This window comes from Chiloscyllium punctatum, chromosome 29, assembly GCF_047496795.1.
Source record: "Chiloscyllium punctatum isolate Juve2018m chromosome 29, sChiPun1.3, whole genome shotgun sequence".
NCBI classification, from domain to species: Eukaryota; Metazoa; Chordata; class Chondrichthyes; order Orectolobiformes; family Hemiscylliidae; genus Chiloscyllium; species Chiloscyllium punctatum.
Window position 1 is genome coordinate 71,521,604 of NC_092767.1, and position 26,250 is coordinate 71,547,853.

General features: G+C 41.1%; 1 protein-coding gene across 1 annotated transcript in view; it reads left to right on the forward strand.

Moving 5' to 3' along the window:
- The window catches only part of ap2s1 (adaptor related protein complex 2 subunit sigma 1), a 44,736-nt gene extending 18,763 nt beyond the window's left edge, over positions 1-25,973 (forward strand). Inside the window, exons 3-5 of the mRNA XM_072549376.1 lie at positions 15,082-15,195; positions 21,959-22,018; positions 24,448-25,973. Coding sequence (XP_072405477.1) covers positions 15,082-15,195; positions 21,959-22,018; positions 24,448-24,549 — 276 coding nt within the window. The 3' untranslated portion in view covers positions 24,550-25,973. The remainder of the gene's footprint in view (positions 1-15,081; positions 15,196-21,958; positions 22,019-24,447) is intronic.
- The last annotated feature ends 277 nt before the right edge of the window (positions 25,974-26,250 follow it).

A 26,250-nucleotide genomic window follows, 5' to 3' on the forward strand; every position in this document is an offset into this window, starting at 1 on the left:
CTGAGACTAGGAAACTGTTAAAGCAGAAGCACAGTTGTTATAACTGTCAGAGTTCCATAGCAGTCGTTACTGCCTCAGTTTACCATCCCACAATTCCAGCTTGCTAGCCCACTTGGACTCCTGACCCACGTGTTGTGAAACCCTCCACCAGAAGGACAAAGGTGGTAGATATATGAAAACAGAAGCATCTGTAAGCTCCTCTTCAAGCCACATACCACCCTGACGTGGGAATAGATTGGCATTTCTTCGCTGTCAGTGGGTCAAATTCTCAAACTTTCTTCATCACTGTGAATGTATTTCCCCTAAATATGTGACTCCACCATCAGTATTTAAAGGAACAGTTAGAATAGTCAATACATGCTGACTCAGCCAGACATGCCCACATCCCATTAATGAATAAACTGAAAGGTACATAGTTGCAGCTTGTGATTTGTAAAGGTTCCATCCCAAAAAAATGTACATATTGGCTATGTCTCACTAGAGTCAAATCAGCATTGTTCAAACGTCACTGCTCTATATGTACAAAGCTACATGTATACAAGTGTTACTGTTTAAGAGAGGTTTCTCATGTTAGCTGTGCCAGATGTTAGCCCCTATTTAAAATGTGAAGCTTTCAGCTGTGACTAGATGTTCAGACACAGATGTCTGTTAGGAATTTGTAAAAACATCAGCTTTGGGAATCCTTAAATAGGAAGGTGAGATTAAAATTCCCTAGAGTCTCACATTTTGAAGCTGAATGCAGTTCAATTTTCATTATCTAGAACCTCTTCCCTATTGTGATGACACTATGGCTTTAAGAGGTGAGTCATAGAGCTGTACAGCATGTGAATAGACCCTTTGGTCCAACTCATCCATGCCGACCATATGTCCTACATTAATCTAGTCCCATTGTCAGTATTTAGCCCATATCCCTCTAAACCCTTCCTATTCATATACCCATCCAGATGTTGTCCTGTTTGTTTTTTAAAGAGAGGTTTTAAGGAGACGTTGAGATGTATATTGAAAACTTGTAAACAACTTGCGAGGCCTTGGTTTTTAAAAAAAAGTTAGAACAATACAAGCAGCCTGAATGGGTGTGGTCAAGCTCTCACAGAATCAAGATTTTTAATTTCTTAGTTTTTCAGTAGCAGTTGTTGCTGGAGTCTCAGCAGGGTTTGGAAGCTGCTCTACATCTCTCCCTGCTACATTCTCCTCTCTCGGTTACAACTAAAAACTGAGGTGGGGGGGGGAAGGTCTCTTCCTTCTACTGGAGTTGCATGTGAAACCATCTGTTTTATGAATTACCTTTTGCCAAGAGTGCGTTTATGGGATGTTACTATATTGGAACAGTTACTGTTTAGTAACTAATCCATTATTCTGCTATATTTTCCAATAGAGTTATAGCTAAGCCAATTCTTTTATTTTTTTCACTTTTGTTCTATTTTGACTAAAGTGTATGAATACAGTGTGCTTTGGTTAAACCTCCAGATTTGAAACAATCAAATTGCATCTGGAGAGCAGCACCTTATCTTTAAGAAAAAGTTAGGGTTTAGACTATCATTATAATATATTTTGAGGGGGTCAGGTCTGGTCCATAACTCTTATAAAGGAAATAATGTTCTTGCACTGGATGTTGACTCCAGCCTTGAACAGTTCTTTTTTTTTTCAATTTGCTCCACTCATCTTCTGTTGGCAGCACCTTTGGGTAGCTTGACTCACCAGTCATTGCATGCAAGCCATGACGGTTTTTTACCAGACTATCAGTCAACTTACACAGCTGAATCCAATTAATCCAATATCGACATGTACAGCCTTTCCACTGAATTGTGTGTGGGTGCTGTGAATGTCACTCATAGCAGTCTGGGGCAAGGTGTTTGTCTCCCAGACTCTGCTTCTTTAAACAAAGTGTAACACCCCACACTGCCTACGCTGAGATCCAACCATCCAAAATATACTGAAAATTGAATGAGTTTACCACTGAAAAGGGGAAGAACCTGGCAGCTTTGTTGACAGATGTCATTGAGTCCTTAACTAGAAAATCACTGATTCGGTTCCTGATATGTAATGAATTAATTCATCTCCACTGAGCCAGCAGTTGGGGATGCTACAATTAACATGTCAGGTTTTATTTTGGAATTCTCGAAGCCAATGCCTTTAACAGATTTATAATACAAATAGCTGTCCAAACACCACAGCTAATTCTGGTCATTTGTCACTAAAAGTGAATACCAACATCTGGTAGAATCAACAGAAGAATGACCCCATAGACAGTAACATCTGCCCGCATGTAACCTTAATGGGTAGTGTTTCATGGCAGTAACGCTCATGTATTCACAATGCTGCGACAGCTCTAGTGGGACATAGCTAATATGTAACTTGATTGCCTTTGAGTCATTAGTTTCACATACTGCTCCAATTAGCCCTGTGCTGTATCGCTGTTAGTTCACTGTTTTGTTTACTTCTTCAGTGTTATGTGAATTGTATTAATCCTCAGAGTACTGACTGTTTTTTAATCTTACAGCTCCTACTGCACATAGCGAGCTTACCATGGCAGCAGTGAGCAGTGGGACTCATTCGTTCTGAAAAATACTTCTATTTCTCCCCTCTTTAGAGGGTACTGATTTATACTGTGGATGTAGAAATTCAATGATATCTGGCCCATGTGACTATATCTCAGTGTGTTGACAAACAGCATGCATATCACAGGCTAGAAATAAATAATCTTTCTGTTCTGTGGCAATAAGTGCCATGCCAGGTGGTACACTAACGTACCAAACTAAGATTCCCCAAGAGTTTTGTCGCCAGAAGCCTCCCATGTTGCACACCATAGGGCCTCTGATTCTGAAAACAATTAAACTGTGCTCCCATTAACATACAGATATCTCAGATTGCTGATAACAGCAGATTCCAGTGTTCTGATTTAGAACATGTCCATCAAAGATGTATCGAGCTAATAACAGCCTTCAACAAGCCTCCAGACCCATAAGTTCTAACAGCTTTACAATCAGGGTCATGCACAGGCTGGCAACATCACTGTCTCAGTAAGTGTATTTTAATGGTAAACAGGATTCAATTTCAGACCTGAAAACAACAGACAAAAGAGCTGCAGAGCAGGAACACTGAGTATTATTGAGCAAAACACAGAAATGCACAAAGGCTCAATCTTTCCTCAGTTCCTTCTCAATTTTAGCCAATCAGCATCAAGGCCCTGTATGCTCAAACCATGGAGTACCAATCTGCAGAAAGGTTGGCAAATCTAAGTGGACGTTGTGATTAGGCTGTCACTTGTGCCAATTTGAAAGTTTTATTGGAATGGAAACAGATTTTAACAAATCATATTATATTATCAGCCCTTACTGAGTAGAATGATCTTAGCACAACACCAGTGAGCAGTGGAACTTGAGTTTTTTCTGAAAAACATTTCTATTTCCTTTTGTTCTTCAAAAGCCACTGATTTATGCTGAGATACGAGCAGCTCACTGAAATTGGCCCATGTGGTTATTCTTCGGTGAGTGTTGGCACACAGCATGCTTATTAGATTAGAAATAAATTTCCTTTCAATAACACAATTTACAGTGTTATGGGCACTGACGTTGAACAGTAATTAATCAGAAAAAAACTGCAAGCACTCAAAAAGTGAGGCAAAATGAGAAAATGGTATGTTAAAAACAGCATAGATTGGCTTCTCATCATTGCACTCTTCTGTTAAACTTGGTTTCAAAAATGCTTCAAGTTGGTTTAGAAAGATTATTCATAAATGTTAAAAACATTTTTATATAGATTTCAGAATTGAAGATCACAGCGACCTTTTAACATGCCCTGAGATCCCGGAAGTAGTGGGGTATGTAAATAAGGTGATTAAGAATGCAAATGAGATTATTGCCTTTACTACCCAAGGTATAAAATACGAGAACAAGAAGGCAAAATTAATGAAATGGCAAGTTGTGAGGGGGATGCAAACAGTTTATGTAGAGATATTGAGAGGTTAAGTAAGTGGGCAAAAGTTGGCCAATGAAGAATGATGTGGGAAAATGTATAGTTGTTATTTTTGGGAGGAAGAACAAAAGAACAGTGTTATTTAAATGGAGAGAAATTTCTGAAAGCTGCAACACAAAGGGATACTCACAGATGAAACATAGGAAACTAGTACACAGACAGCAGGAAAGCTAATGGAATTATTTCAAGAGGTTTGGAGTATAAGAATAGGGAAGTCTTACTGTAACTGTACAAGGTGGTGGTGAACCCATATCTGGAGTACTATGTGCAGTTTTAGTTCCCTTATTTAAGAAGCTATTATTTTATTGGAGGTAGTTCAGTGGAGGTTCACTAGGGTGATCCTTGGTATGGAAGGATTATCTTGTGAGCAAAGGTTAAATAGGTTGGGAGGTACTCATTGGAATTTAGAAGAATGAGGTGTGATCTCATTGAAACATCTTGGATTGTTATGGGGCTTGACAGGGTAAATGCTGAAAGAATGTTTCCACTCAGTGGAAAGTCTAGGAGTACACTGCACAGTCTCAAAATAAAAGGGCAGCAATTTAACACTGAGATGAGGAGGGATATCTTCTCTCAGCGGGTTGACTGTCTTGGGAACTGCTTGTCACAGAGAGCTGCGGGGGTAGAGTCATTGTCATTGAAAGCTGAGATAGATTCTTGAGGAGTAGGGGAGTCCAGGGTTACTGGGAAAGGACAGGAAAGTGGACATGAGGATTGTTGGATCAACCATGATCCAATTAAAATGGTGAAGTAGGCTTGAGGGGCCGAAAGACCTTCCCCTGCTCCTATTGCTTATTGTCTTATAGGTTATGCTAGAATTATATAAAAGGCAGCTTAGATCATAACTCAACTACTGCATGCAGCTTAAGTCACCTGTTCATTCAGAGGGTCAGAAGAGATTTACTGGGATGCTGCCTGGCTGGAGGGTCTGAGCAATGAGGAAAGATTGGATAAGCTGGTGCTTTGAGGAGAAAGTGACGACTGTGAAGGGCTCATGCCCGAAACGTCAATTCTCCTGCTCCTTGGATGCTGCCTGACCTGCTGCGCTTTTCCAGCACACATTTTAGGCTGGTGCTTTCTTTGGCATAGTGAAGATAGGGTGGAATGGAAGGCAGTTTCTTCCATGAAGAGAGAGGTCAGTAATCAGGGACATAGAGTTAAGTAAAATGCAAGGAGGAGGATTTATTTCACTCAGAGTGATGGAATCTGGAATTCGCTGCCTGAAAGGGTGTTTGAGTCAGAAACTCTAATAAGCAATTGGCAAGTGGGAGAATTTTAAAAGTGAGATAATGAGAGTTCAGAAGCATTATGTTCCTGTTAGAGTAAAGGTTAAGGCTGGTAAGAGTAGGGGGGCAACGAATGACTAAAGATATTGAGGTTCCGGTCAAGAATAAGAGGGAGTCATATATTAGGTATAGACACTGGGATCAAGTGAATCTCTTGACGAGTATAAGGGGAGTAGGGGCATTCTTAAGAGGGAAATCAAGAGGACAAAGAGGGGATATAAGATAGCCTTGGCGGGTAAGGTTAAAGATAATTCAAAGAGATTCTACACCTACATTTAGAGCAAAAGAGCAACTAGGGAGAGAGTAGGATCCCTTGAAGATCAATGATGTCATCTATATGAGCAACCAAAGGAGATGGGAGAGATCTAAATTAATTTTCTGCATCAGTTTTTACTGTGGAGAAAGAAATGGAGGCTTGAGTACTTGGGGAAATAGATATTGATGACTTGAAAACAGTCCACATCACAGAAGAGGAAGCTCTGGAGGTCTTAAAAAACATAAAGGTGGATAAATGTACGGGAACTGTCCAAATATATCCCAGGATATTGTGGGAAATAGGGAAGAAATTGTAGGGCCCCTACGGTTATGGGTGAGATGCCAGAGGACTGGAGGGTGGATAATGTTGTGCCTTTATTTTAGAAAGACTGCCAAGAGAAGTCTGAGAACTATGGATTTGTGAGTCTGACCTCTATTGTTGGAGGGGATTCTGAAAAAATAGGATTTACGTGTGTTTGGAATAGTCAACATGGCTTTGTGCATGGGAAATTGTCTCCCAAATTTGATTGATTTTTTTTTTGAGGACATAAGATTGATGAGAACAGAGCAGCAGACATGGTCTACAGGGACTTCAATGAAGCTTTTGACAAGGTTTCGAATGGCAGACTAATTAGTAAAGTGAGATCACTGAAATTCAGAGCGAGCTTGCCAGTTGGATACAAAATTGGCTTGATGGTACGAGACAGAGGGTGGTGGAGGAGGGTTGGTTTTCAAACTGGAGGTCTGTGACTAGTGGTGTTCTGCAGGGATTGGTGCTGGATCCACTTTTGTTTGCATTTATGTAAGTGATTTAGGTGAGAATTTAGGAGGAATGGTTAGTAAGTTTGTGGATGACACCAAAATTGGTTGTATAGTCAACAGTGAAGATGGATATCTAAGATTACAAAGGCATCTTGATCAATTGGGCCACTGGGCTGAAGAGTGGCAGATGGAGTTTAATTTGGATAAATGCAAGATTGCATTTTGGTAAAATGAACATGAGCAGGACTTGCATGGTTATTGGTAGGGCCTTGGTTAGTGTTGTAGAACAGAGAGACCTAAGGGTTCGGGTACATATTTCTTTGAAAGTTGCATCACAGGTGGACAGGGTGGTTAAGAAGATGTTTAGCATGCTTGCCTTCATTGCTCAGACCATTGAGTATAGGAGTTGGGACATCATGTTGAGGTTTTACCGAACATTGTTGATGCTATTTTTGGAGTACTGTGTTCAGTTTTGGTCACCCTGGTATAGAAAGGATGTTATTAAATTGGAGAGGATTTACCAGGATGTTGCTGGGACTGGAGGGTTTGAGTTATAAGAATAAGCTGGGTCTTTTTTCACTAGAGTGTAGAAGGTTGTGGGGTGACCTTATGGAGGTTTATAAAATCATGAGAGGTATACATAGAGTAAATAGCAACGGTCTTTTCCTAAAGCTGAGAAAGTTCAAATCTAAAGGACAGAATCTTAAGGTGAGAGGAGAAAGATTTAAAAGGATCCGAGAGGCAATTTTTTCTCACACAGGGTGGTTCGGATGTAGAATGAACTGCCAGATGGAGTGGTGGGTGCAGGTATAGTTAGAACATTTTTAAAAACCGTTTGGATAGGTACATAAATAGGAAAGGTTTAGGGGGATACAGGCCAAACACAGGCAAGTGGGACTAGTTTAGTTTGGCAAACTTGGCCAGCATGGATGAGTAGGACTAGTTTTTGTTTCCATTTCTGCCAAATGATGCTATAAGCAATATTAGAATATTCATTTGTGTTGCCATCGTCTCCATAGACCTGGGCCAAAGCTAGGAAGTGCACTTAGTGAAGCCAGATTTTTGTTGACTGGCGGAGATAGGTAGCACAAAAGGAGGCTATGAGTCTACTGTTGCAGTAACCACAAGACCAGAAGACATTGGAGCAGAAGTAAGCCATTCAATGAAATCATAGCTGATCTGACAATCCTCAGTACCTTCCCGTCTTTTCCCTCTAACCATTGATTTCCTTATTGGTTATCTGTCTGTCTAAACCTTGAATATAGTCAACCAGCGTACACTCTAATTTGCTTTTCAACCATGCGGGACCCTTCGGTCCATGCATGGAAGCAACTTCTGGAAGTAGAAGTCAATAGTATGATCAGTGTGCAGATGCCAGTCAACCTTGGAGAAGCTGCGCACATGCACAGCCTCACTGCTTATCGGGAATGATGTTAATGACCCACCTTGACAGCACTCTATGGCAAAGAATTCCATAAATTCACTACCCTCCGAGAGAGATAATTCAGCCTCATTTCTCTCTTAAATAGGTGGCCCCTTATTCTGAGATTATGTCCTCTGGTCCTAGACTCTCCCACAAGAGGAAACAACCTTTCTGCATTTACCCTTGTCAAGTCCCCTGAGAATCTTGTACATCTGAATAAGGTCCTTATTCTTTGAAACTCCACTGATTACAAACCCAGTCTATTCTTCCTTCCCAATAACAACATCCCTCCTTACCTGGTATTGGCCGAATGATTATTTTCTGCAGTGCCCTCCATCGCTGTACATTTTTTGCTCAATAAAGGGGCCCAAAACTGTTTGCAGTATACCTATATAGACAATAGATGCAGGAGTAGGCCATTCTGCCCTTCGAGCCAGCACCACCATTCATTATGATCATGAACTGATCATCCTCAATTAGTATCCTGTTCCTGCCTTATCCCAATAACCCTTGATTCCACTATCCTTAAGAGCTCTATCCAACTCTTTCTTGAAAGTATCAGAGACTTGGCCTCCACAGCCTTCTGGGGCAGAGCATTCCACACACTCACCACTCTCTGGGTGAAGAAGTTTTTCCTCAACTCTGTTCTAAATGGCCTACCCCTTATTTTTAAACTGTCCTCTGGTTCGGGACTCACCCATCAGCGGAAACATGCTTCCTGCCTCCAGAGTGTTCAATCCTTTAATAATCTTATATGTCTCAATCAGATCTCCTCTCGGCCTTCTAAACTCAAGGGTATACAAGCCCAGTTGCTCCAATCTTTCAACATAAGATAGTCCTGCCATTCCAGGAATTGACCTCGTGAACCTATGCTGCACTCCCTCAATAGTCAGAATGTCTTTCCTCAAATTTGGAGACCAAAACTGCACACAATATTCCAGGTGCGGTCTCACCAGGGCCCTGTACAGCTGCAGAAGAACCTCTTTGCTTCTATACTCAATCCCTTTTGTTACGAAGGCCAGCATGCTATTTGCTTGCTTCACTGCCTGCTGTACCTGCATGCTTGCTTTCATTGACTGATGTACAAGAACGGGGTAAAAACAATGACTGCAGATGCTGAAAACCAAATACTGGATTAGTGGTGCTGGAAGAGCACAGCAGTTCAGGCAGCATCCAACGAGCAGCGAAATCAACGTTTCGGGCAAAAGCCCTTCATCAGGAATAAAGGCAGTGAGCCTGAAGCATGGAGAGATAAGCTAGAGGAGGGTGGGGGTGGGGAGAGAGTAGTACAAGAACACCTAGTTTTGACTAATGTCTTGCAGGTTTAGCAAAACCTCTCTACCATTTAAACTCCATTCGCTTTGAAAGAAAGGCCAACATTCTATTTGCCTTCCCTATTACCTATTGAACGTGAGTGCTGGCTTTTTATGATTCATAAGTGTGAACTTCCAAATTACTCTGTTCTGATGCTTTTTACAGTCTTTCTCCATTTAAATACTATTCACCCTGTCTGTGCTTCCTATCAAAGTGCATAATTTCACATTTTCGTATATTATATTTCATCTGCCAAGTTTTTGCCCACTTGCTTAATCTGTCCATATCTTTCTGTGGACTCTTTGTGTGCTCATCCTCACAATTTGGCCTTCTGACCAATGTTTGTGTCATCTCCAAACTTGCTACAATACATTCACTTCCTTCATCCAAGTCATTAATATCTATTGTAAGTAATTGTGGTGTCAGCTATGGACACTGCGGCACTCCACTAGTTACAAGTTGCCCTCCTGAAAATGCCCCCCTTATCTGAATTCCCTGTCTTAGCCAATCCTCTCTCCATTCTTGTACACGAGCTCCAAACCCATGGGTTCTTGTTAAGTAGCCTCATGTGTACTACCTTTATCAAATGCCTTCTCAAAATCCAAGTTCTGGATATCCACAGCTTCCCCTTTATTTATCCTGCTTGTTACCACATCAGAGAATTCTGACAAATTTGTTAGACATGATTCCTCTTTACAAAGCCATGTTGGCTCTGCTTGATCTTATGATGTGTTTTTAAATGATTTGCTGTTGCATTTTTCCCAGTGACAAACCAGCATTTAAATTATCTTATTGTACTAAATCATTTGTATGAGCAAATCCGAAAAGAAAACCTCAATGGGTTATGAATGATGTTAGCAGAGGTGGAGATCACATTGATCGAGGCATCCAAGTGACAATTGTTTCTGTGTAACCTTAACAGCGAATGCAAGCTGTCTGTGTGAATAGAAGGGTGACACAATTGAGCTCAGTCATGCCCGTATCTGGTTGCCATGCACACACTTCCAGTATAGTATTTAAGATTGGAAATCATGGCTAATTTGTCTTCGCTGGCTCAAATATCTCCATGCTGTGGTTAGTTGTAGCATGCCTAATGTTACTCAGCTGAGATTCCATGTACAGCACAGATAAAAACCACACTTGCAGTAGCAATCCTGTCTTTACAGCTTGGAGCCTTCAGCTTTAATCTGTCAAGACAATCGATTGCTGCATGTTTTAATACCCGATATCATTGGGGTTGTTGCTGAATGCAAGTACAAGAGTTCTTGCTGCAAATATACAGAGCATAGCTGAGGCCATACCTGGAATATTGTGCGCAGTTTTGGGCTCCTTGTCTGAGGAAGGGTATTCTTGCTGTAGAGGGAATGCAATGAAGGTTCACCGAATTGATTCCTGCGATGACACGGCTTGTGTATGAGGAGATGTTCAGTTGGTTAGGATTGTATTCACTGGAGTTGAGAAGACATGGAGGGAGGGATTTAATATAAGCCTATAAAATTATAACAGGAGTAGACAGGTTGGATACAGTAAAGATGCTCCAGATGGAAGAGAAGTCTAGATATTAATGAGAGCAGTACATTTGATGTGATTCACATAGACTCCAGTAAGACCTTTGATGTTGTCCTACATGGAAGGCTGGTCCAAAAATTGAGAGCCCATGGAATCCAAGGCTTGGGAAACTGGATCCAAAATTGACTTACAAAAAGGAGGCACAATGTGATGGTGGAGGGTTGTTTTTGTAATTGGAAGCCTATGACCACAAGGTTCAGTGCTGAAACCCTTGCTCTTTATATGTACATTAACGACTTGGTTGTAAACGTAGTAAATATAATTAGTAAGTTGGCAGATGACATGAAAATTAGTGGTGATGTTGACAGAGAGGAGGATGGTCTCAGGCTACAATCTGATACTAGTCAGCTGGTAAATTGGGCAGAGCAAGGACAGATGGAACTTTAGTCCAGTAAATGCAAGTTGATGCATTTTAGGAGGCCCAATAAGGGAAGGATATATACTTAATGGTAGATCTCAAGGGAGTACTGTTGGGGAGTTCAAAACTAGACAGCAGAATTTTAAGGTGAGAGGAGATAGATTTAAAAGGGACCTGAGCAGCAATTTCTTCACACAGGGTGGTTCGCATGTGGAATGAAATGCCAATCACCTCCAATCTCTACCTCCCCACTCAGATCTTCATCAGTCTACTCCCTCCTACCCTCTGTTACCAGTGACAGTTTTGGCAGCCTGTTCCCATGTTATGAAATTTTTTCCCTAAGACCTCTTCAAAAAATGCCTTTAATATCTACATGTTTAATCATGAAATGCACCAGAACGTTTGTGACAGTATGAAGATGCCTTTATAAGTTTGAATTACTATTTAATGATGAGTAATTCTGCAAAGACAGCTATGCATCCCACAAGTATGGTGATTTACAGACGGATTTGTCTTATTGTCACTCCCTGTTACTGCCACTGCCTTCAACTCTTGACCTAGGTGGGGTTTTTTTACTTTCTTCTGTCCCTTTCCACATGCATGATCATTTAGCCAATCAACATAGCGCTTTGGCAGGCTCCATATCTGTCATTAACATATGACTGAGCGCAGAGAATAGAGTGAGGGATGGAGCGTGGTTAATGCCAAGACAGGGACTTGGAATTGACAGGCAATTAATGAGTCGTGAAAGAAATATTAATGCCATTTAGACCCCCGAAACTGATTCAGCGAAAGGAAATGCTCCAGATGGGAATGAATGCCAGGAATGATGGACATAACCTGCTTTGTCTATCACTGTGATCTGTAAAACAAGGATCAAAAGTGAGGGAGCACCACTACTCCTCTGGTTCAGTGGGAAAATGCACCATATTTTATGACATTGAGTTGTGCTGACCTTTGGAATCCTATCAGACCATTTCGGTAATTGGAATTGAGACACTTCAGTTCAATTTAGCATCTCCCAGCTAGGGAGGGCAAAAGAAAATCAACCTGTATTCACTCTTCTGAATTTGCTGAAACATAGGTGTGTTTAGTAAGGACAGGAGCATTATGATGCTGCCTGTAAGCTGCTCTGTTGACACAATCCATTTCAGGCACCACCTTCTGCATTCATGTTTTAAACCTAACTCAAAAAGCAGAGCTTGAGGGTTCATATCTCAGGGCAAAAGAAACCACAGTGCGGGCTAGGGTCATAGTTTAGCCAGACCAGTCAGAGTGAAACAAAGATAGAAATTGCTGGAGAAACAGATGAAGAAACACTGAACTTGAAGCATTAACTCTGTTTTCTCCCCATAAATGTTGCCATACCTGCTGAGTTTATCCAGAAATTTGTTTTTGTTTCAGATCTCCAGCATCCACTGTTCTTTGTTTTGTTCCAATTAAAGGGGTGGCAGATTCCGCTCCCTGAGGAACTGTATAAACATTGAATAGTAGAGAAGAGGCTGTCCTTTCTTGCATGCCTGTTATAATTCACTTACCTCCTCATTCAGCAGATAAAGGTCTTTTTCTGCACCCCGGACATGAATATTTCCTTCCACGTTGGTGCCCTATGGCACTTCATCTTTCCATCGCTATTGTTCCCATTTCATCTCCCAGTTTGCTCAGTATCCTGCAAATCTATGTTTAATATTGATTCTAACCTCTAGCTAAGCATATCAGAACATAGAACAGTACAGGCCCTTCGCCCAAGATGGTGTGCCGAGCATTTATCTTAATCTAAGATCAATCTAACCTACATACCCTTCATTTACTGCCAGCAGTGTTTGTCCAGCAATCGCTTAAATGTCCCCAGTATCTCTGACTCTAGTACCACAGCTGGTAGTGCATTCCACACACTCACCACTCTCTGCATTAAAAAATCTACCTCTGACATCTCCCCTAGACCTTTCTCCAATCACCTTAAAATTATGACCCCTCGTGACGGCCATTTCTGCCATGGGGAAAAGTCTCTGGCTTCTATTTCTGCCCGTTCAAACTCTACCCTCTCTTCTGATCTGTATCTCTGATTTCCATCCCTCGGCCAAATCAGTTTAAACCCTCCTGAAGTACTTTAGCAAATCTCCTGCCCAGGACATTGGTGCCTCTCCAGTTTAAGTGCAGCCCATCCTTCATGTATAGGTCCCACCTTCCCTAGAAGATACCCCAATGATCTATGTATCTGAAGCCCTTCCTGCTGCACCAGCCCTGTGGCCACGTGTTTAGTTGCACTCACTCCCTGTTCCTTGCCTCACTAGCACATGGCGCCGGTAGTAATCCTGAGAGTACTACTCTGCTCATCCTGCTTTTTAGCTGCCAGTCTAACTCCCTGAAATCACTTTTTAGATCCTCATCCCTTTTCCTAGCTATGTCATTGGTGCCAATGTACTCCACAACTTATGGCTGCTCACCCTCCCCCTTCAGAATATCGTAGACCCGATCAGAGACATCCCAGACCATCGCACCTGGGAGGCAACATACCTTCCAGGAGTTCCGTTTGTGACCACAGAATCTCCTGTCTGTTCCTCTAACTATTGAGTCCCCTATTCTGATCACTCATTCCACAGCAGTCACCTCATATCTGATATAAGGACGTTACTTTTCACAGTTTACTTATCATTTAAAAGTGTATAGCACAAGTTCAGGTTAGATGTGATCCTGACGCATGGCACAGACCCTGTCCACACCAACGCATCCCTTTATCATTGGTTAGTGTGTTAACACTCATTTTCCATCTTATGAAAACATGGCCACTTAGGCAAAAACTACAGGAAGACACATGACTGCTATGGAACTAATGACATCACTTTTGGGTCAATGGGAACATTCTTGGTTCAAGTGCTGTTCAAGAGGCTTCAGCATAAAATCTAGCTGAGCAGTTCAGTGCAGTAGTAAGCAAGTGCTGCACAGTTGATGGCCTGTCTTTCAGATGAAAAAGTAAACTGTGGCCTTGTCAGGTGAATGCAAAAGAACAACATGGCTAAGAAATGTTTGGAGAGATATGGAGACAATGAGGTCTGCAGATGCTGGCGATCGGAGTTGTGTGTGTTGCAGGAAAAGCACAGCAGGTCAGGCAGCATCCGAGGAGCAGGCAAATCGACATTTCATGCCGGAGCCCTTCTTCAGGAATGAGGCCAAGGAATAGAGAGATATGGACCAAGCTCAAGCAGGGTGGGGACTAGTTTAGTTTGGGATTACGATGGGCATGGACTGATCGGACCAAAGGGTCCATTTCTGTGCTATATGACTTTATCTCATGGCTCCATTTGAAGACAAGAGGGGAGATTTCTCTAGGTGTTATAGCTCCCATTTAGTTCACAACCAGCTAAAAGATTGAGGAAAAATATGTTTGATTGCTTTGAATTGTCAGTCAATGCTAATCTTTACTTTTGTGCCCAGCAGTTGGATGAAAACAGGCAATCTGCAGTTTAAAAGTAAATGTCTAACTTTTTTTATTGAATACTGAATGTTGAAAAAGTTAAATGCATCCCATCTTTTCTCCTCAGTACAAATGAAAAACTGTAAACACAGGCTTGTTTTTTTTAGAAGCATGAATAGGTTGTGTGGAGAGCTGGGTTTCCTGGCGCTGGGTGCCTATTTTAAATTGTGTACATACTACATGAGGGCAGTATATGGGTCTTTTGTAATGCCTTCCATGAGTGAACAACCCACTTATGTTCATTTTGTTTGATATGTTACTTTAAGAATGGCCACTTGCATGAGGTACCAAAGGGCTACAAGCTATGGCAGGAAATCTAGGTATAAGCAGCAAATGTTTCAGTTTCTCTTTGTTTAGTGATTAAATGTTGAGTCAGAACAATAGTTGAGCTGATATCAAGTGGTTGGCAGGGCAATGTGGCAGAGTTCTGATGTAACCTTGCCCAGGTGTAATTTGCATCAGTCCCAACCCTGCAATTCACTGTTCTATTCAGGAGTCCAAAGACTTGGGAGAAGAAGTGATTGGCGGAGTGTTTGTGAAGAAGGGGGAAGGAAGAAAAGCATGTCACTACTAAATAAATTATGCTTAGTTGTGACTATATGAAGCTTGAATGTATCTGCTGCCAGTAGAGCTGCTTTCATAAGTTCTTCTATTCCTTTTGCAGTTTCGAAACTTCAAGATAATTTATCGACGTTATGCTGGGCTCTACTTCTGTATTTGTGTCGATGTCAATGACAACAACCTGGTCTACCTGGAAGCTATCCACAATTTTGTGGAGGTAAGAGGCACTGGAGCCTGACATGTTGATGTAACCTCTCTGTTTTTAATTTTAACTTCGATCATATAGAAAAACCTTTTATAAAGCCTTTGTTGTCAGAGTTATTTGCTGGCCCGTCCACCTACCTGTGTTAAAAAGACAAAACAAAAATTGTTATGATTCCAATTGATGGTAATATTGAACAAGTCAGATCCCACAGTGAAAACTGGCTTGATGGTTTAATTTTTGCTATGGGTTGAAGGATTATGGACAGCGGGTAGGAATGTAGAGTTGAGGCCAAGATGAGGTCAACAATAATCGTGTCAAATGCCAAACTGCCAGCGCCTGTCCCTTAGGTCCTCATGTTACCATGGTGGTTAGTCACTAAACGGTTACACAAGGCTGAAAATATTTCTTAACCCAAGGGTGCAAGTTTAGTCTGAGAAACTAACAAAGCTATAAAAATAAAAATAATGTTTTGCTGTTTATGTTAAGATTTTTCTAAACTAATTTTCAAGGTGTTTCTCAGCAATGTCCCTCAGATATTCAACCCCAGAGAGAGAATATTTACAAAGTAAAAACCTTCTGCTCATGTGACCATTCTCTGAATTGACTCCTCTGCTGAGAGGCGAAAGTTCTCCTGAACGGAACTCCTGATGCTTCTCAACTGGAGGCAAACTAAACTAATAGTCTGCTTTCTCTCTATGGTGCAAACTTAGCAATATAAACGGTTCAACATTAACACTACAGGTATCCCACTATGCACTTAACTGAATCAAATGCTTCCTTGCAGATGATGTATTTAGATCACTGTTGAAAATGACATTCTAATCTCTTTTATTTTCAAAAAGAAAACACCTTTACAAGACTGATCAACAAAACCCAAATTCTGAAATTCTAGTATATATTTATACACCTGTATCATAGTACTTTGAGTGCTGAGCTATCAAGAGTAGGATGATCCCGTTGGGCAGGGGAGTGGTGGGATCCATGAGTCTATTTGGAAGATAACTGCCTTTATCCCTGATTCAGCCATGTCCACTGCCTTCCACTTTGCTGCTCTGTAGCTCACTATACTTTCACCTCTGTCTTCTCTCAATTTTGCCTCGAATCCTATGACTCTACGATTTAATATCAAGTGCCATGAGTTTGAGCTGGAACACCAACAGGAATTCCACCTCTGGACGTTTAGTAGGTTGTGTGGGGAGCTAGGCTTCCTGTTGCTGGGTGCCTGTTTTAAATTGTGTACATGCTGTATGAAGGCAATATATGGACCTTTTCTGATGCCTCCTGTGAGTGAACATCTCACCTATTTCCATTTTAGAGTTTTAGAGTCATAGAGATGTACAGCATGGAAACAGACTCTTCGGTACAACCCGTCCATGCCAACCCGATATCCCAACAAAATCTAGTCCCACCTGCCAGCACCCAGCCCATATCCCTCCAAATCCTTCCTATTCATATACCCATCCAAATGCCTCTTAAATGTTGTAATTGTACCAGCCACCACCACTTCCTCTGGCAGCTCATTCCATACATGTACCACCCTCTGTGTGAAAAAGTTGCCCCTTAGGTCTCTTTTATATCTTTCCCCTCTCACCCTAAACCTATGCCCTCTAGTTCTGGACTCCCTGACCCCAGGGGAAAGACTTTGTCTATTTATTCTATCCATGCCCCTCATAATTTTGTAAACCTCAGCCTCAGATACTCCAGGGAAAACAGCCCCAGCCTGTTCAGCCTCTCCCTATAGCTCAAATTCTCCAACCCTGCCAACATCCTTGTACATCTTTTCTAAACCCTTTCAAGTTTCCGATAGGAAGGAGACCAGAATTGCATACAATGTTCCAACGGTGGCCTAACCAATGTCCTGTCCAGCCGCAACATGACCTCCCAACTCCTGTACTCTACTCTGACCAAAAAAACGAAAGCATACTAAGTGCCTTCATCACTATCCTATCTACCTGCAGCTCCACTTTCAAGGAGGTATGAACCTGCACTCCAAGGTCTCTTTGTTCAGCAACACTCCCTAGGACCTTACCATTAAGTGTATACGTCCTGCTGAGATTTGCTTTCCCAAAATGCAGCACCTCCGGATTTCCCTTTAAGTATATTCCTACTGCCTTCATACTCTTCTAAGGATTCATTCGATCTATCCTGTCTATACCTTACATATGCTTCCTTCTTTTTCTTAACCAAACCCTCAATTTCTTTCATCATCCAGCATTCCCTATACCTACCAGCCTTTCCTTTCACCCTGACAGGAATATACTTTTGTTGGGTATATTACTTTAAGAATGGCCACTTGCATAAGGTACCAAAGGGCTACAGCTGTGACAGGAAATCTGTGCAAACCGAATTTGTATGCAGGCATGTTCTATTTTATCAGGAAGTTTGTAATTGCTTCCTCCTTTTTAGTGGGGCTAGTTAACCGTGATTGCTTTGTCTCCAGTAAGGGAAAGGGATGTTACTAGGGCTGGGCTTTAGAAATAAGTTGGAGGACATCATTTGTGTAAATGGACCACTGTAAAGTGACAGAGTGTATTTTAATAGTGGAGAGTAGAGTAACTTTTTATATGCTGATTCTGCCATATACAGCTGGTACAAACAAAGCGAAACAGTGTTCCTCCAGGACCAAGGTGCTATATGAACACACAGACTACATGAGAGGACAGTCATACACAGGGCAGCATAAAGTGCATAGAGAAGTGTAAAACATGCAAGACAGCACAGTAATTCCTGGCAAGACAAGACAATAGGCACAGTGGTGGATGAAATGACAATGTGACAATCATTAATAAAACATTGTTTTAGCAGCAATTCAAAAAGTCGTCCAAGAATTGCAAATGGAATAGAGTGTGATCATACTGTATTAAGGAGCCTGATGGCTTGGGGGAAGAAACTCTTGCGCAGTCTGGCCGTGAGAGCCCAAATGCTCCGGTACCTTCTACCAGATGGCAGGAGGGAGAAGAATTTGAATGAAGGATATGTGGGGTTGTCCACCATTCTGTTAGCCTTGAGGATGCAGCATGTGGTGTAAATACCTGTAATGGAGGGAAGAGAGACTCCATGATCGTCTCAGCTGTCCTCACGCTCCACTGCAGGGTCTTACGATCCAAAACAGTGTAATTCCTGAACCAAACAATGATGCAGCTGCACAGGGTACTCTCAATGAACACTCTGTAGAATATCATGAGAATGGGGAATGAGGGATGGGGAGCGGAGGGGGGTGGGCTTTCCTCAACCTGCACAGAAAGTAGAGACGCTGCTGGGCTTTCTTGGCTGTGGAGCTGGTGCTGAGGGACCAGGTGAGGTTCTCCACCAGGTGAACACCAATAAATTTTGTGCTCTTTACAATCTCCATGCGGGAACCATCAATGTCCACCAGAGAATGATCACTCCGTGCCCTCCTAAAGTCAACAGCCATCTCTTTTTTGTTTTGGTACATGTTCAAAGACAGGTTGTTGGCTCTGCACCAGTCCATTAGCCGCTGCACCTCCTCTCTGTATGCTGACTCATCGTTCCTGACTCATCTGAAGGGCAGTAACCTTTTTCATCAAAAGGACCCCTACCTCCTCCAACAATGGAGGTATGGTAGCTTTCTCAAAGATGCCTGCGCTTAACACAGGTGTCCATTATTTGTGTTGTGTTTTGGGGATCAGTAGACAATTCAGTCATCAAGAGGTCTCGTTGGTGACCCTGGCCCTATTCTTACCTGATGTTCACACTGTTTGCAGCGTGGTTTCTGTTGGTAAGTAATTAGGAGCAGTAGCATTGCTATTCTCCTCCTCCCTAGCTCACAGAATGTTAACTGTGCTGCTGAATAATAATAATCTGGCCTGGCTGAGACTGACAGTTCACACAGAATTGAAACTGGGATGTGCTCTGCTGCATTATTGTACAGTCGATGAGGCTTTACCCATCAAGTCTCTTTCTAAGAGCCAGCACAGATGCAATGAGCCAAATGGCTTGTTCCTGGGCTGATTCATCCAAACATCTAAGTCCTTGAATTAGTTACAAGTAAGATTCATTGAAAGAGTTTCCATTGTCATTTGGGATTGTCTTCCTTTTAAAACCATCCAAAGTGTCAGTTAGTGTGAATAAACTTTGCTTAATCTCTTTTTCACCAACTCACAAGGAAAAGGAAATTTAGATCATAGTATTCACAATCTGGAGGTGCCGGTGTTGGACTGGGGTGGACAATGTCAGAAGTCACATGACACCATGTTATACAGCTGACAAAGGGTTATTTGAACTCGCAAGTATTTGGACCGCTGATCCTTCATCAGGTGCAGTGACTATTCACAGATCTGTGTTGGGAACACGTTCACCACAATGCCAGCATAATGTACAAATTTCTCATTTGTTCAGCAGGATAGAGTGTATTCAGTGCCAAGTGCAGTGAAAATAACTTCTGAACACCAAACTAATTTGTAAAGTATTGCAGCTGAGTATAAATCTTCAACCCCACCATCTGGCTTTGCTGTGTACTGGGGTCAAGAAACTTGTATTCTGAAGCATAATTGAGATGAGTGTTCTGAAAATGGTCATACAAAGTCTTCATACTTACATATGTCCATCAATTTGCAATGATATCAAAACCAAATCTAGTTTTTCCACAATGAGGGGGCAGAGGATAAGTATATCACCATGCACAAATGAATTTCAGTCTTCATTTAAAGATCATATCCTTTATAGTTATTATGAAATCCTCCACATGTACTTTAAACTGTCCATGTAAAGTTGACACTATAATTATTCATCAGGGCATAGAGTACGAGAACAAGGAGGATGTGATGAATCTGTTCAAAATACTGTGTAGGCCTCAACTGGACTAAATGAGTCCAATTCTAGATGCATCACTTTAGGCAGGATGCTTTAGCAAGGGTGTGGTTAACATTCACAAGAATGGTTCTAGGGATGAGGTGTTCCAGTTGCTTAGATTGGAGAAGATTAAGATGAGATGACTTTTAAAATCATGAGGCATTTGTAGATTAGATTAGATTAGATTACTTACAGTGTGGAAACAGGCCCTTCGGCCCAACAAGTCCACACCGCACCCGCCGAAGCGCAACCCACCCATACCCCTACATCTACCCCTTACCTAACACTACGGGCAATTTAGCATGGCCAATTCACCTGACCTGCACATCTTTGGACTGTGGGAGGAAACCGGAGCACCCGGAGGAAACCCACGCAGACACGGGGAGAACGTGCAAACTCCACACAGAGAGTCGCCTGAGGCGGGAATTGAACCCAGATCTCTGGCGCTGTGAGGCAGCAGTGCTAACCACTGTGCCACCGTGCCGCCCATGTAGAGAAAAGCTTTTACCTATGGGCAGAAAGTTAATCAGAAGACACCACTTTAAGGTGATTGACACACCATGAGAAATTTGATTAAGCAATAAATGGTTAGAATCTGGAACGCACTGTCTGAGAGTGTGGTTGAGATCGATTCAATTGAGGTTTTCAGAAGAGAATTGGCTAATTATCTGAACAGAAATGATTTGCAGCCTTATGAGGAATAAGCAGATGGAGTAAGACTAAGTGAGTTCATTTTATAGAGAGCTAGAATGGATTGATGGGTTAAATAGCCTCTTGTGCTGTAACCAGTGCACAGTTCTGCTGTAAATGCACCTTCTGCTAACTGTGGAGGTGTAGCACCTCCACCTGTAGAAGTGTGCAATTACAGCTTGGCCATTTAACCTCAACAAGTTTCCATTGTAACTGTGGATATTGGAGGAAAATCCCAATGGGAAGTCTGTGCAGATGTAAATTTTTTTATTTGCAAACATCCAATTTATGAATGTGATCCCAGTACAAGGGTATAATTTTAAAGATCTGACATATGAACATTTCTTGTACTTGTGAACGGCTACTTTATATTATCCTGCACTGTGTGCTGTCTTTCATACAACTCACCTTGCAAATGGACTCAAGCAGAACACGTTCACAAACTGGGGAATGTCTGTAAACATTGAGAAGCCAAGGTGAGGAATCGGGATTATGGTTGAGAAATGAATGAGAGATGAATTGATTTCATTTTGAATAGGTAACATTGGAAATCCTAAACCGGTCTGGCAGCTTCTGTGGAGAGAGAAGTAATTAGTACTTTGAGGCAGTGACCTTTTTTATCAGTATTAAATTTCTAAATTCTTCATTTATTTCAGCCATGGTTATTTGATATCCAGCTTGAAGTTTAAAAGCTATAAGTGGAAAAAAAAGATTAGGGAAGTCAGGCTGATGTTCAGAGGAAGTAGCAATGTACCAGGTTCTAATTTCATCTTTAAAAGCAGAGGTATCTGAAAAGTAAGCATAATTGAAGCATTTGAGGAATGGAAGAAAATGTGCGTGGGACGGCCAAAATGTGCGTGGAATATAGATGGGTCATCTGTTCAGGCAAACTGTTGGTTGAATTTTACCTGGAAACATGAAATAATCTCTGACTCACACAGATATTGAGCCAGTCTTCAAATCCTGGACTTCACATTTTGAGTCCCTAATTATGTTTGCTAAATTGGCTATTAAAATACAAAATAATATGCAGGAAGTTCTTATACCCTCCAGGAGCTAGTTGCACCATTCTTAGGAAAACAAGCCTTTGTAGAATGGTTGCGTTCTGAGTGCCCTACTTCCTTGTCCTGTTCTGTTGACCTTTTTTTTTTAAAAAGTAACCACTGTTTGTTTCCTGATCTGGTTAAAAATTTGAACTGTCTAAGCTCAAGCAGAATCCCACGTTTAAATGAAAAGTGAGTGACATTTTTTGTTTGTCTGCATCTTATTGCAGGTTTTGAATGAATATTTCCATAATGTCTGTGAACTAGATCTTGTCTTCAACTTCTACAAGGTAAGTCATTCTGCAGCTGTGTCTCTCCCTGGTTCCCTTTTCATGTTTTCCCCTATTACCAGTCTACCAAGAACCTAGCCATTCAGAGTGAGCAGGAGGTCTAGCATGACTTTATCTTTAATGTTTTAATTATGTGTCTCTGCACAGTAGTGGGGATTGAGCTTGCAGCTTTTGATTTGTCCAGGCTTCTGGATTGCTAGTTCAGTAATATAACCACAGTGCTAGTATGCACCATGTCAGCTAGCATAGCAAATTTGATAAATGTTGAGAACATTGATAGAAAAGCAAGACTGAAATTTGTGATGACAAGTGGTGAAACTTCTGTACAGGAAATGCATGCATGACATGAGATTTTTATATATAGTCAGTTCTGCTATAATGCACGTTTTCTCAACGTGAATTGGCTATAATGCAATTGAAGACGAACCTGTGTTGGCTCTAACATGCTTCCGGTTCAATTTGTTTGAATTAGGCTGCTATTACGTGAATTTCTTATAGCACAGGACTGCATGGGTGCAGAACTATTGTGTTATATCAGAACAAATACAGCTCGACTAGATAAACCTGGTAACCTGTTTGTCATGTTCCTTTTACGTACATGTGGGATGCATGTTGGTTGTGACAAGTTGTTAATAATGAGATCGAAAAGGCCCATTTATCCAGCACGTTTTACTGTTGTGTCAACGTGTTTGTTCAATTCAGCCCCTCACGTTATTCTCATTGCAACCAGACATATCAATAACTGTTAGTGTTTTATGTCATTGTTACATCTTCTCCAAATCCAATTCCAGTCTGGCAGGACATAATCTATAATTTAGATATGACTTTACCTTTTAATTAAATTTCATTCACCCACCTTTATCCTTTCCTTAACTTCTCCACATAACCCTGAATCTTGAATTGGAATTAGTTTAACAAACAACTCAATTGTAGCCCAAAGGGTTCAGTTTGCCACATACTGCACCTATGTCACAATATTGCTACTTACTCAACCCTTATCAATGCTGTCCTGCTCTTTATTTGAGCAAGGTTCCTAGTGCCAAACAAATTCATTGAAATTGGTGTAGTGGGGGCAAGGGAAGGTGAATATTACTTGAAAATTGAGCTGTTTTCCCTATGTTTATCATTCTGCCTTGCTTGATAATTGTGTTAGCTAAGGATGAAGAACTATGTTGTCCAGAGCTTTAACAATCCAATATTTTGATGAAAATTGTTGCTTTCAATTAGTAATTCCACCTAATTTGGAGATGTCAGTGTTGGACTGGGGTGTACAAAGTTAAAAATTGGGAAACACCAGGTTATAGTCCAACAGGTTTATTTGGAAGCAGTAGCTTTCGGAGTGCTGCTCCTTCATCAGGTGGTTATGGAGGTGAAGGAGCAGCGCTCCGAAAGCTACTGCTTCCAAATAAACCTGTTGAACTATAACCTGGTGTTGTGTGATTTTTAACTAATCTCACCTGGTTTCGCAAGAGCAATTAGGCAATGTCAATAAATGCTTACCTTTCCAACCATGTTCATATCCCAAGAACAGATGTTTTTTAAAAAACCTATGTATGATTTTAAATCATCTGCAGCACAAAGATCCCAGGTTAGCTGATCCATGCTTTAGTGAGCTGATGTTAGGACAGAAGTCAGAATACAGATATAAGTTTTCTTCAGTATATCTATATGCTGAAAGAATAAAATTGATCACAATGCATAGAGACTGGAGACATAGACAAGACATTTCTACTCGTAGCAAAGACTAGAATTGTGTGCCATAAAAATAAGATGGTCACTAATATATTCAATAGGGAATTCTGGAGAAACCACTTCTCCTGGAAATGATTACAATATGGAACTCTCTACCACAGATTCAAGAACAGCTTCTTCCCTGCTGTTATCAGACTTCTGAATGGACCTCTCAACTTTTAAATTTAAATGTTGATCTCACACCTTCTCTGCAGCCGTAACATTATATTCCTCGCTCTGTTCTATTACCCTAATGCATTTCGTATGGTATGCATGCAAAACAAAACTTTCTGTGTGCCTAGGTACATGTAAGTAATAATTCGGATCAAATCAAAATATTGTTGAGAAGATACGTATTTGAGGGGAGACTGGATGAGCGCTCCAACAAGGAAGGAATGAAGGTCATGTTGATGGGTTTACATAAAGACAAGTGGGAGGAGATTTGTGAAGAGCACAGATTCTGTCATGGATTTGTTGGAATCTGTGAATCCAAAGATTGATATAAAGAGCTGATTATACATGACAAGTCAATAATCAGCCAGTGAATAAACTGAGAGGTGCACAATGACATTTTGATTTATTAATTTTAATAGCAATGGCAGTACCCAGTGACAGATGATAGAATGTGTGCTCGTGATATGAATATTTCTGGATTTCTATGGAATAATGCACCTAGTACCTTTTCCTCATGTTTGCAGGTATATACAGTGGTGGATGAGATGTTCCTTGCAGGCGAGATCAGGGAAACGAGCCAGACAAAGGTGCTAAAACAGCTCCTCATGCTGCAATCCTTGGAGTGAAAGTTTTGATCGAAAACTGAAAGAACATTTAAACAGCAATTCTCTCCCTTCGTGTTCCGTTGGTGTGCGTGTATGTGTGTGTGTTGGAGCGAGTGAAAAGAGGTGAATGAAATATACAGGGAACAGTGAATGTTAACCCAATTGCTACAGGAGAATGACCATTTAACCTGTCAAGCCCCACTGAAATATTATGTAATGCTTCAGCGTCTCTGTCATGAGTTAATCTGATTGTAAGGGGATCCCATGCCTCTGGTTATCTGGCTGTTGATTCATTGGTATCCAGATTTGCATAGGCAAATAGTTGTTTTGCAGTAGGTCAGTTGGACTTTGTTCAGAGAGGGAGGAAAAGTGCAAGCACACTGTGGGACCATTAATGTAATCTGAACACAAGCTTGAGCTTTTAGCAGTGGTAACTTGTACAGGCTGTGTCAGTGTTGTCAATAGAATTTCAGATGAACGCAGTAGTGAGCAAATGAAATTTTCAGATTCTGTCCATAGTCCTAGGTGTGTATTTTGCTGTCCCTGCAAAGAGCAACGTACAGTCACATCAGAAATATTAGTGGCGGGACCAAATTTGAAAGATTATTGTGCAAGAAATGCTTTTTAACACATTTTGTCCTTTGGTATAGTATATGAGTGACAGCATGCTGGATATGATTAATACTGCAAAAGTAGTGTATTCTTGTCACCTTAATTTACAAACAGCTCTGTCAATTTACGAACAGCTCTGTCAATTTACTGCCTCCAGTTCAGTTTTAAAGAAGCCGAGTCATTTGGCCTCAGGATCATTGTTAGTTTGGGTTAATGCCCATTTAAACTTACACCAAGCACTCTGAGTGGGAGCATTGTTTTGACTAGGTTTGTTGGAGCTAAATAATAGAGCTCTATTCCATGTGTATCATGCATTTTCTAATGCTCCTTGCACCCAGGGATCATAATGTAACATTTCGTTCATACAGAGGAAGAGGGAATGATCTGGCATTAAAGATTCAGGACTTTATGAAATTGAGATTCCCACAGATTGCATTGGGGGCCATTATCCCTCCACCAGGAAGGCTTGATGGAAGCTATCAGGAAATTCACCAGTCAAATAACCAGAATTCAGTAACTTGTGTTTGTAGTTTACAGAGAACAGTATTTTCTTTATGATTTTTTATCATTTTGTTCCAAATAAGACATAGAATTTGTGGTAATTGATGCTAGTAATTGAACTGTCTCCAGAAATGAGCAGAAAATGTTGTAGAAACATTTAATTTTGTTCCATTGACCAAGTCACTGACCGATGGTGGCACTGCCGGCTGCAACCTTGTTCTGTGTAACTGTTACTTAATGACAAAACTTCTGGATTTATAACTATCCAAAGCTCTGGAAAGCCACCAGTCAAAATTACCTGACTGAAAGAATAAATGTAAATGCTGACTGAACATCCAGGGTGACTAATCACTGTTCACTTTGTACTGTTGCAGAGTTATAGGTCTGTGGTTGGTACAGACCTATATTTGGGGTAAAGCAAAATGCTCTCTAGATGGCATTTTGTTTGAGATAAGACATTTGCCTCACCCTCTTTTTATGGCTCGTGTTTGAATAAAGTACATGTGTATGAAAAAATCTGTTTTCAACAACCACCTACAAAGGGTACGTGTACTGGTCAGTACATATATGTTGGTTTTCCTACAATCCCACAAACTACAAGATCAATCA